This window comes from Salvelinus sp. IW2-2015, linkage group LG13 (genome assembly GCF_002910315.2).
Source record: "Salvelinus sp. IW2-2015 linkage group LG13, ASM291031v2, whole genome shotgun sequence".
In the NCBI taxonomy this organism is placed as follows: domain Eukaryota; kingdom Metazoa; phylum Chordata; class Actinopteri; order Salmoniformes; family Salmonidae; genus Salvelinus; species Salvelinus sp. IW2-2015.
This window is the reverse complement of record NC_036853.1, coordinates 21,558,316-21,571,265: the sequence shown is the minus strand read 5'-3', so window position 1 is coordinate 21,571,265 and position 12,950 is coordinate 21,558,316. Positions and strand designations below refer to the sequence as shown.

At 45.1% G+C, this 12,950-nt stretch overlaps 1 protein-coding gene and 1 long non-coding RNA gene across 3 annotated transcripts in view; one reads left to right on the top strand and one right to left on the bottom strand.

Moving 5' to 3' along the window:
* LOC139028532 (uncharacterized) overlaps nt 1-12,950 on the bottom strand; it is a 171,362-nt gene that overhangs the window by 67,111 nt on the left and 91,301 nt on the right. The gene's annotated exons all lie outside the window — the stretch shown is intronic.
* On the top strand, nt 1,577-12,877 carry LOC111972293 (protein NDNF-like). 2 transcript variants are annotated; one of them, XM_023999257.2, is given in 4 exon segments: nt 1,577-1,674; nt 8,456-8,659; nt 9,109-9,233; nt 10,744-12,877. In XM_023999257.2, coding segments are annotated over 3 exon segments (1,719 nt in total). In that variant the 5' UTR covers nt 1,577-1,674; nt 8,456-8,459; the 3' UTR covers nt 12,138-12,877.

Below are 12,950 nucleotides of genomic sequence, written 5' to 3'. Positions count from 1 at the left end.
GAGAGAGAGAGAGAGAGAGAGAGAGAGAGAGAGAGAGAGAGAGAGAGAGAGAGAGAGAGAGAGAGAGAGAGAGAGAGAGAGAGAGAGAGAGAGAGGGAGAAGGGCTTTGCATTATGCGGAGTGATAGCAGGATGTGAGATGCAAGGTCAGGAAGTCAGGGGTCTGGAGCTCTACTTCAAGTTGCTCCCAAAGAATTTATCAAACTTGACACAACCTTCCCTACAGGATCCAGACAGTCCGGACCATGCGAGGAGCCAGGAGTGGCCAGCACTTGCCCACCTACCACTGTGGCAACATAGTCTGTCCGAATGACTCCAACGCATAAAACCCTGTGCGCTGACGAGACTACTTCGCCATGGCGGCAGCCATGTGCCTGGAGAACCGTTAGTTTACAGTGGACATAACAAGAGCCATGTCCATAAACTTCGTGTGTTTGATGTATTTGATACCATTACCACGCGCGCGTTCTCCACAATTAAGGTGCCACCAATTTCCTGTGATAGAAAGTCCACTCGGTAATTCCCTAGCCAGCGCGCTAACCAGTGTAGGCTAGTGTGCGCGGATTTACGCCTCCAGAGAGACCACTGACGCTAGATGATGCTGTTGCACCAAGGCGTCTCACTCAATGGTTTTTACTTTAATTGCGGTATGTTTGTTAGGCCTACTTACTGTCTATACTGATACTATAATGTCGAACGAATATGCTTAATGCGAAATTACGCATATATATTTGTTTTTGGCTGAAAAATATATAATATATAGAATAGGCTACGCATATTGAATTAGTCTGCATTAAATTATATGATTAGGCTAGAGGTCAAATTGGAAATGTATGATGGAAAATTATCTACATATTTAGGCCAACTGCTCTTTAACATAATGTTAAATAATTGCCAAGTTCTCTCCTATCCAACGTTGCTTTCCTTTCCCTCCCCTTTAACGAGGTAGAGTATGCTAACCCTTTATATAGACGATGCATTATTGCTACACTTGTTCCTGCTAATGCGTCAAGGGATTCGGGGTAATGAAACAACAGTTTTAAACCGTAACGCTCTTATCTATTTTCTGAACGGGGTGGGATAAAGGCATCATTTTACTCGGGCTACTTTGCTGAGCTCGGCAGCCCCCATAAAGTCGTAAATTATTTACAATTCACATCACCGACAGAACTCAGTCAAAGGCTCTTATCTTGGATAAATATTTACTTCCCTGGGTTATGGCCCGGGAACAGACAAAAGCATCTCTGTACCGCCGGCGTTTTCACACCTTTAGGCTACACGGAATAATGTAATGTAAGCAACAAAAACACATTCGGCCCAGTCGAATTGGTTTGGTGTAAACACTCCGGACAAACGAAAGCAACCCAGAGAAAACGCTCTTTATGGATACATTACACATAAATTACACACGACAGATGAAGGAATAAAATGGTGGTGCTTACACATCTATCTAGGCTCATGATAAAACTTGCTCACRGACAACACAGAAAATATAACCCGAGGGTTGCGTGACTTTGAAAAGGGTCCTACCCAAGTGTACTCGTTTTCTGCGCGCATTACGACGTACGTAAACAGCTCACAGGGGATCCCCGCTCTTAAAATAACAGAGGCGAAGACACCAGATCTATACCTTGTTTTGCTCTAGGTTTACAGACACGTCTCTCAAGTATTTCTGGTAAGTTCAACCTTAGTGTTCGCCTTGTAGGGATATTACCTTATTCGATGGGGAAATGTTTTTAAAGTTTTATTTTAAATGCAAAGAAAAAAGGTTTAATACAATGTATGTAAAACGTGTGTAATTGTCATCCAATTTATACAAATTAGGTCTACTTCGTATGGCTATATCCATTCAAAGTAAATCCAAAGTAACGTATAAATATAGGTTTTTCATTCATAAAGTGATGTCAGTTTAAGTTCATGTCTGTGATAGGTCCGTTGCTGGTTCTGGCTGGTCTCTGGTTGGTTTTTTATTTGTTGGGGTTGTGATGTCCAGGAGGAGTGGGCTGGTTATCGGAGTGCACCTAGGGAGAGCGCAGAGACAGAAGTTCGCACCAGTTTGCCAGTCGGAGTCTCAATAGCAGCCGCGCGGCAGGGGACGGACGCGCAGCCAGAACTCAGGAAACCTACCCACTCAGATTCTGAAACAAGGCTCAACCCTCCAGAACTGCCACCAACTAACCAGACCTGTAATCCGATTGCCACCACACAAGAACTGACTCGAGGAATCTATTGGACAGTGAAAAGGACAACTGTTTTGCATTTTTTTTCTTAATTTTTAACATTTTTTATTGTGGTCTCATAATTGTTGCGCTGGTTAGGAAAAAGCAACATATCCATACAACTTTCCAACTATTTTCATCATCCCTAAAACTGAAAGGTAAGACGCTCATTCACAAAATATTTTAAATGTATCCGTGGCTCATTAGATCTCTGTTTTATATAAATATCCCATGAAATAGCCTAAACTTATGAATGCCAAATCACATCGATTGAAAAGGCTGCTTTCGGGCAACATGCTTGCGTTTTTGTAGTAGCCTGGTCTACTCTATATGGTTTGTGAAGCGCTTTTTMAACATAATGAGACGGTTCCATACAAAAGAAAAACAGAGAGGGACTCTCCGATTAAAGAACGCTTGCCTTTGAAAATACTGCCAGATAGAGAGGAAAGGGTTTTGTGGTTTACAACTCCGGGAAGTTAAGGTTTTCAAACACATTTCAATCAAGCCCGGGCTCGCATGCTCTTTTAATTTGGTTCCCTTAGTTTGGCTGTGGCCACTATTTCACTTGGCACGGTTAATGTCGCGCAAAAAGGATGAACTTTTGAGGGAGATGAAAAGGACACGCGGAAGGCAGTGTCCACGGGCTCGGGGCTCTGGATCTGAGGCGCGCTGCTTTGTGCTCTTAACAGGGTTCCCATGCTCCCAGGGGTGACGGAGCACCCTCCAAAGCGGCCAGACGCAAATCAGCAAGATGCGTTATCACCCCATTCTATAGTGCGTGGCATACATTCTCTTCACTTGCCCTTTTTTATAGTGGTGCTGCCGATGCAACATGCCACACATGTTGGGACATCTGTTTTTTTTTTTTGAAATGGGACATCAGTTTTTGGAATAGTTTTCCTCAATCCTTTGCGAGCCCCCGCACCTGCACTATAACCGCTATCCCGCTCTGATTACTCTCRCACACAAATATATTCACATTTGGAGACCCTTAAAAATCCTATTAAATTTAAAACAAACTACTGCATTTTTTAAAACAATTTTTTATTGATCATATTAATCCTCTCTTATTAACTTTAAAAAAAATACATTTATTTGAGTCGTAATAATATATTTTTGATTTATTAAACGTGTTATTCGTTTATAAATTATTTGTATAAATTAATGCATTTTACGTTATGAATTTTACGCAAGGAAATCAGAAGGGAAGGAATTTCAAGTTCTGTGCTTCTGTTATTCACCTCATCCATCCCTTGGTGAGACTTGTTTTTTTCCTCAGCTGCATTCCCCATTGGGCTCAGGAGTATAATGAGAGACAGACTCAGAATGGGAATTTGAATAACTGTATTTAGTAGCAGAGAGAAGCCACACTGCCTCCCGTACTTTCTCAGGAGAATGAATCATGAACAAAAAGTCTGAAAATGGGAAGGTCTGTGTTGCATACCGTAACTAAACCGTGATTTGCATATGAAAACTCTGGGCTGAAAGAATTCCGCCAGTGTTGCTACTGCAATTTATGCGTCCGGAGAAGTGACGAGCTGCAGTATATACAGTCTTCTTGTCGTTGCGTTTGCTTTGTGGAGACCGCTGGAGTGGGATGTCACGTCCAGAGTCGTTGCTGGAAGATTAAGGACATAGCGACAGGTTTTTATTCCCTTCATTAAACTATTCATTTTATCCACCCACACCCTCTCCCAGTGTCCAAAACATTCACTCTGCAAATCCCTCATTATGCCTCTTCAAATGGACACAAGCAGAGGCAGTGCCCTCAGACTGACGGATCTCTCTCCTGAAGAAGGGGTCTGTGCTCTCTGCCCAGCGGAACATAATGGATACATGACTGCCTCATTTCCCACGATGCTGGTCTATGCCCTTATCGTTGATATGCTGATGGGCAGAGAGTGGACCACTTCTTTCCCATGGGGCTTTTTGTGAGCTAATCTTGTGTGCGCTTCCCTTTAGTCATAATGACAGCAACGAAGTGCACATCAGTCAAAGGTGCGCCCCTCATTTGAATGGCTCATTTGTTGTGCAGTAATAGAAAGTGCCCTATGACCTGACCCGCTCCACCAAGTAACATTCCAGGATGCCGTGCTAACCACTGCCTCGCTCAGAGATGGACCATAAAACAGAACAAGAGAGAGGCAGGCAGGCAGGGATGGAAAATAGGCTCCCCTTCCTGAACACGCTATTGTGCCAGCAGCAGCAAAGTCTTTGAGTCTTTGTGGGCTGATGATGATGATGATGTGGGTGGTTTAGAGACAGAATATGAGTGATGATGTAGACTTATACACACTCTGAGGAATTTGACGGTTTAGAAGACATACACAAACAGAGAAACTCACATTGTGCACAGACAAAAGTTCTGCCCCTGGACAGGAGCCTAAACCACAGTCTCTACCAATTCATTAATGAGCTGTTTGGCTCTCCAAGAGCACCAGACGTGCTCTCGGTTTGGCTCTCCGTCAGAATGGGCSCAGGTTATGTGTGGTTGGTTCCATCTCAGGCTCTGAGCCCTCAGCCCTTGCCTGCCTGTCTGTCTGTATCCCCAATCCCCCGGTTGGCCCTGAATTYACAGCACAGCAGTGATGGAGTCTGCTACTGAAGACCTACCGACCGTAAATATGCCTTCAGAGCAGCTTTAAGAAATCAAACAAAGGCTCCAGGTCCTGTGAGCCCTGCCAGGCGTCTCGTTGGGGAGAATCTTAAATGTCTCTTTATTTGTGTTGAAATTAAAGTGTATTTGTTTCCTTCCCGTCCTGCTAATGAGCTCCATGTGGGAGCAGGCATGAGGTTTACCCGTCCTGACAGGGAGTCATGGAGCTGGGGGTGGGAGGCTGGAGGGAGGATGGGGTTGGGACTGCGGCTGGATGGAGAGGGCAACCCAGAGAAGATATTGGAGGGATGGAGAGATGGAGGGGCGATGTGGTAGTGTAGGGGTAGTCGGAGGCCTGGTATACACCCTGGCAGGCAAAAACGCAGACACGCACACACAATCTTCTTTTACAGACATATGCTTATACATTCACACACACGCACACACACACACGCAGAGGCCCTCACACACACTCCACATGGGTCTTTCATGTTGGACAGTTGGAGGGCAGAACTATTGCAGGGCCGTGTGAATGACAGGCGTAAGCTGCTCCGTTGTGCATACATGTTCTCTGTCACTCAGGAACACTGATTAGGTGTGCTAGTCATCAGGCTGTGCTGGGCTAGCTTCACATTGACTGACTGACTTCTGGAATACCAGCTGACTCACTGACTCACCAACTGATCTCAAACCGTACATACATATAGGGTGCGTTCGTAAATTCACACTGGCTATCTACTCCGATTTCAGAGCACTCTCGTCTGAGTGTGCCAGAGCGCAGAATAACTGGTGAATTTATGAACGCTCAACACCCGTTGAATATGGCCGGTGTCAGTAAAAGTCTACAAAAAAAGTGCAATTAAATTGTTGCCAGCAGCCCAGTTACATTCATCAACACTCTGGATAACATGAAAACAGCCTAACCAGCTCTGCTAGGGCGAGTAAAATGGTCAGAGTGAGGTGTTCTCTGATTTGTGTCTTGAAGTAGCTAGCAAGCTAGCCAACATTAGCCAGCTTGGGCGCTTGACTGCTGTTGTGAGATCAGAATGCTCAGATCAACCCTACTCCTCGGTCAGAGTGTCCAGTGTAGTGCGAAACGCTCTGACTTTACGAACGGACAATCTGACAATGCTATGAATTTACGAATGCCCAGAGCGCACTCCAGATTAAATTTACAAACACACCCATAAAAACATTCATAAACAAACATCTACATCCTACAACCAAACTGACCACACACAATGACTTCTTTATCATGTAATACATTTCATTTGTTTAATGTATGGATTGATTGAGACATAAAAATGGTATCCATGAGTTCATCTGACTCTGGGGAAGTAGATAAAGGGACCTCATTGCCAAAATCCATTGGGGTATCCCTTTAACATTGTTATTTGGCTAAGTTGTCATTCACATAGTTCTGGTAAAGGCAGGATATAGGCACAGGGTAAACACTGGTTCATTTGTTGTTGTCATAGGAATTCAGGAGGAACTAACCGTCATTGTAAAATCATATCATTTAGATGGTTATTACGTAGTTATTACTATGGGTTAAACAGWTGAACTGTGACATATCTTTATTTCCATCAATTACTATCTTAATTATGCTTTGTGCACCTAACCTGCTCAGTATTATCCCCTCCCCCTCCCCACCCCTCAAGCTGCCACAACTTACCATTTATTATGCATTAGACTTTTTCTTTAACAACCAAAAGAGCTTCAAGTTTTGAACAAAGTTCTAGTCGGAGTGAAACTGAAAAATAAATGAATATATAAATATACAAAAAACAGCAGCAAAACAAAGTTGACACGATTGTGGCCGGCTCTGCCTTCAAATTATCCTCCCCCCAAATTACTATCATACATTCTCCCTCACTCTAATTAAACATTAGGCTTTATTTGTTCCAGATGCAGCTTTTTTGAAGTTTTATTTTGGTAAAGGGAGCCTGTGAATGGTAGAGGCAGGCCTGCAGTCTCATGCATGCACAAACATTCCAGATTCCAGCCTGTATGACCCATACATACTGCCTGTGCTGCACCACACAACCTCAAGGTCTAGACATTAGCACAGTCAAATCCAACTGTTTTAATGGGCAGGTGTCATCTTTCAGTAGTGGCTCATACATGGGATCTGAGTCTGGATAGAGGAACGTAGCATTTAGTGGTAACGCTTCTCAGACTTGGGATACTGCAGCACTTTGACCAACTCAAACCCAAGCCATTAGTTTGAATCAGTAATATCACACGCGGTGGGCAAGTTGCTTACATTGGAAACAGCACATCAAGTGCATGTTGAGTTATGCCACAAATGTTTGCAAGCAAATCTGCTGGACGATTCCACACTAATTAATAATTGAGAGCGCACATACCCCATATCTGATGACATCAGTCCGGTAGTGTCATTATGTGGGCTTGGTGCAGCAGAGACTGGGGCCTCTTTGTTTTGGGGCTGAAGAGTGAGAGACAACTCTGTAGAGCTCTGTACATACCACCTCAGGACTGTCTCCAGTATTAATAGACATGTCTTTGTTCCGCCCGACACGCTTCTGAAGTGGAATAAGACAAGCGGAGATAAGGATCTCCTCTCTGTGAGTCAAATCTCAAAGTACCACTTAGAAGGCTTTCCTCCACCTCTCTGAAGTCTGGCTGAATGAGGGAAGGCTCAGCTCAGACACGAGAGGCATAAAGGGAAACATTTACACAGCTGTCAAGGGCTTTTCTCTGGCTTGTGTTTTAAAAGGAAGACAATGTAGTAATGAAGCCATGTTTGTAGCATGGAAGCATGTCCAGCTTTGGGTTCTCTGGTTTGACTTATCTGTCTCTCCAGAGGGAGGGAGGAATGATAGGATGTCTGTGTGACAAGGACAGAAAGAGGGAGGGATGGAGATTGTATGTGTGTGCAAGAGACAAAGATGAGCTATATTTGCAACAGAAAAATAGATGGAGAGCTAGGGTGGAAAAGAAAGAGGGAGGGAGAAAAGGAGAGCAAGGAGGGAGAGAGAGGGGTCATTAAAAGGACACACTCTCACTTGCTGTAAATGGCAGTAAAGTATCTGGCTAATCTGCTATCATTATCCTGATTAAATCACCAGGGATTTGGCTTTCCCATCAGCTGCAATCAATGTGGCCAAATCAATAGACAGAGGATATCTGAGTGTTCCTGATCTTCAGTGAGCTGCAAAGACCTGTGCACTGAGCCACGTCCCATAGCCGTGGGGATATCTACTGAACAGTACAGTTTAGCGGCTGGTGCCAATCTCTTCTCCTCTTCTATCCCCTTCAATCTAGTTTCTCTGACCTTGGGGAACCTTTCTCACACTAGCCGCTGTATTCCTCTTGATCTTCTCCCTCTTTCTGATCCAAAGTGTCTTCTCTCTTTTTGTCTGCCTTCCACTTTCTCTCTTTTTTCCAAGAGATGGGGCCTCTCTCTGTCCATCTCTGTCTCTCACTTTCCTCTCTTTGGCAGCGTGTWACTGGTTTCCCTTCCATTCTGATAGACTTAACAGGCAAAACTGGAAGTACATTTTCAAGTTCCTCGTCCAAGTATTTATAGAAAGATGTTCAATATTCACTACTTTTGCTTTTCTAACGTGACTTCTACTTGTTCTGACGGTCCTGCATATCTGCTTTATGTGTTACAGGAGGATGAGGCTGGATTTTGGACCTCAGGGCTGGCCTCTGGCCCTGGCTCTACTGCTGGGGGTTGTAGTGGGCCAGAAGCTGCCCACGCGAGACGAGGGCCTGTTCCAGATGCAGATCAGAGACAAGACCCTGTTCCATGATTCCTCCGTCATCCCAGATGGAGCCGAGATCAGTGGATACTTGTTCAGGGACACGCCCAAAAGGTAACGAGTTTAGGTCTATGTAAAGACAGCCGTCACTATCAACAACCATTACCAACATGTAGGTTTACTGCTCCAAACATGTACATGTACTGTATGTCTTATCTTACTAAATGCATGAGGCCAGGTTGTGTATCACTCGAAAACAGCGTCGTAGCCTTCCCACACTAAATAGCACTGTAGGCTCTGTATGACGACTTATGGCAAATGGATGCATGGGGAATATGGAATGCATTGTAATGTATACTAGGATGAGGAAATGCATTATAGATGAGAAAGAGATGTTCATGTGATTTAGGTCATGTCTGCTGATAGAGACCCATGTCATTAGCATTACATAGAGTGACCATAGACTTAGTGTGTAGGGTGATTTCAGTAGTTAACCCTGCAGTTAACCCTGCATTCTGTTTGATCCCTGTCATTTACCTGGGCAATACTTGTTGTTTCTGAAGGTACTACTTTGTGGTGGAGGAGGACAACACCCCACTGTCTGTGACGGTGACACCGTGTGATGCTCCTCTGGAGTGGAAGCTCACTCTGCAGGAGCTGCCTGAGGAGGCCAGTGGAGAGGGATCAGGTATTTACATAAATATGATTTACATAAATATTATTTATTTGTAAATTGGGCTATTACAATAATTACATTGTAAAACTTGTGAAATATATGTTTGATGTACAACACGTACATAAACAATCACCTCACTAATTTATCAGGATGAACATAAATTAACAACAACATAAACATTTGATTGATATAGTTTTGAATAAAACGAGAAAGACTTTGTACATTTTGTTGTGGTTGGGCCGTGTTTCTGGTCAGCTTTTTTGGTGTGGTTGTGATATGGTTATTAACTAACTAGTGACACAATGTCTGAACTGACCACACTGAAGTCTGAATTGACCACACCTCTGTAGTCTGTGAAAAGGGCACAGAGCTCTGAGTAGAACAGACTGCCCTTGGCTGGCTGGTTGGTTGGCTGGCAGACAAACACAGTGTATGAGTAAAGAGTTTAGAATGTGATTAAACCTTCCTCGTTCCTCCCCCATAAACATATTTATATAGCTAGGTACAATAACCCCCCTTGTCCATTCCTAACGTATACTCCCTTTGTCCTCCAAAGGGAAGACTCTCTCTCTCTCTCTCGCTCTTTCTCAACCCTCTCATTCTCACACACTCAGTCACTCTCTCTCCATCTGGARATTGTCTTAGAAACACAAGAAATCAATCAACTCCCTCAAGCCCAGTCCCATTAGAGCACAGACATGGACTGCAGCGGTGGTTTTAGAGTGTGCATAATGTGAGGGTGTGAAAGTACATGTGTGCACGTGTAGGACTATATGGGTGTGCATGTGTCTGTGCCAATGAATAAATGGGCTCCTTGCCTGATACCACCTGCTTTTTTGATGTTCACTCACTGTCCTAATAGATTATAGAATAGAGACTAAATACTGCAACACAGTTCATCTCCAATATGTGCTACATATGGCAGCTTAACATAGACCGAGCAGCCATTCACATAGGCTGAGTGGAGCACTAGCCATCAGGATTGCATTAGTTTCCAGTGTAAATACACAAATGCACAACCTCTCTGTCTGTTCATATGTTTGCTCCTCTCTCTGCTGAATGTCTCGGCCTCGGATCGGATCTTTCAGCATTAATTTAGAACACCGTTGAGCACACTCTCTGGTTGACAAGCATAATATTATGTTTCCTTGCTCAGCTGAAATAAGGCCTGCGACTGACTCCCTCATGGATAGGCTACAAGGTGCCTCTTTGTAGCATAGCTTCACAAGTTCCCAGGAAGGGCCAAGTGAATACCAGCCTGGGATTTTTGGGGATGTTTAGAGTGAAAACATGYTCGCTGGCTCGTGAGGGGCTAATCGTCCGTACGGCTCGGAGAGAGCTTTACCATGACCTCATCAGGATCAACACATTAAACGGGTCATTTTTAGCCACCTGTGGAAATTATTTTACTTCAGAAAAAAAATTAAATAAACATTTGGGGAGGTTAGCAAGAAATATCTCAGGAGGTGATGGGGATGCTGTGATATGAAAGGAACTCATGTTAAGTTCGTGTGTTTTCCAGGTGAGCCAGAGCCCCTGGACCAGCAGAAGCAGCAGCAGGTGACAGTAGATGAGGGCACAGAGCTCTTCTCCTACAAGGGGAATGATGTGGAGTCCTATGTGGCCACCAGCTCTCCCTCCGGCCTCTATCAGCTGGAGATGCTCTCCACAGAGAAGGACAGCAACTTCAAGGTGTACGCTACCACCACCCCAGCGTCTGACCAGCCCTACCCCGAGCTGCCCTACGATCCCCGGGTGGACGTCACCGCCCTGGGCCGGACCACTGTCACCCTGGCCTGGAAGCCCACCCCTACGGGCGTTCTGATGGGCCAGCCCGTCCAGTACTGTGTGGTCATCAACAAGGAGCACAACTTCAAGAGCCTGTGTGCTGCCGAGGCTAAGATCAGCGCTGACGATGCCTTCATGGCCGCTCCAAAGCCAGGCCGGGACTTCAGCCCCTTCGACTTTGCTCACTTCGGCTTTGTCCCCTCAGACAATAACTTAAACCGAGGTCTCACCAGCAACAAGATCTCCCGCTCCTACACAGCCAAACCCAAAGCCTCTGACATTCAGAAAGTCTGCATTGGTAACAAGAATATCTTCACCGTGTCGGACCTGAAGCCYGACACTCAGTATTACTTTGACGTGTTCGCTGTGAACTCTGCCACCAACACCAGCACCGCCTARGTGGGCACCTTCGCCCGCACCAAGGCGGAGGCTCGGCAGAAGACGGTGGAACTGAAGGATGGCAAAGTGTCCGACGTCTTCATCAAGAGAAAGGGCAGTAAGTTCCTGCGCTTCGCCCCTGTCTCCTCCCACCAGAGGGTCACTCTGTTTGTACATGCCTGTCTGGACTCTGTTCAGGTGCAGGTTAGGCGTGATGGCAAGCTGCTGCTCTCCCAAAATGTGGAGGGTGTACGGCAGTTTCAGCTGCGAGGGAAGCCCAAGGCCAAGTACCTGATCCGTCTGCGAGGCAGTAGGAAAGGAGCGTCCACCCTGAAGGTGCTGGCCACCACAAAGCCCAGCAGCAAGCAGCCCTTCCCATCGCTACCCGAGGACACACGCATCAAGGCCTTCGACAAGCTGCGTACCTGCTCCTCTGCTACTGTGGCCTGGCTGGGAACGCAGGACCGCAACAAGTTCTGCGTCTACAAAAAAGAGGTGTCCGAGAGCTACGGCGAGGAGCAGCGGCGCCGTGAGCAGAACCAGTGTGCCGGGCCRGAGACGCGCAGGAAGTCAGAGAAGGTCCTCTGCAAGTACTTCCACAGCCCAAACCTGCAGAAGGCCGTTACCACGGAAACCATCACAGGGCTGGAGCCGGGCAAGACCTATCTGRTGGACGTTTATGTTGTGGGCCACAGTGGTCACTCAGTCAAATACCAGAGCAAACTGGTGAAAACGAGGAAGTACTGCTAATAGACTGCACAGAATAAATCTATTATATATATATATATATTAAAAAAGTTTTATTTAACTCTAAGTGATATTCTACTAAGGAGTGTATACAGACTGACCACTCACACAGCTGATGAGCCTGTGGCAGAGACTTAACTGTTTGCAGAGGGAGATATCAACCTGTATATTTATGTTTACATTTCATTGTTGGCATGTTTTTGGGCGATCCATAGGTGAGAGGTGCTCACCTATGGATCGCCCTGTGCTTGGGGTCCCAGAATCTCGTTGCCAACAGGGAGACTTCAGAGCTTCAGAGAAGAGACTGTTTCATCTTGTGCATCTCTCTGTCGCTGCATGACTCTTGCGTTCCTCTGTCAAAATGGTTTGTTACTTCAGTTTCAATTTAAGTTGACCTGCAGAGATAAAATAGCTACCAGCCGTGTATAGTTCTCTCAGTGCATCATTTACATTTAGGAGAGATTTAAATTATTTTATACTTCGCCTCTTTTGATTTGATTGTTTGTTTTTATTGATCATGATGACTATTACTGTTATGAAGAAATAATTCAAATTCTATGAGGAAATTGTCATTGTGGAGACATTCCGTTGTGTAACTCAGCCAGTGTGCGCTCTAGAGCCTGTCTGTAAATGTGTTCTGTGCTGGAGGTCTGTGTGTTACCACTGTATCGCTGTGTGTGTCACATGTACAGAGTTGTCCTGCCAATATTCATGTACATAAACACTAAATATAGAACAAGTAATCCCTGTGTCACCCTGGGTGTCATGTTCTTCTGTGGGCTAGTTAACATCACATACTGTAGATATATGGAGGGT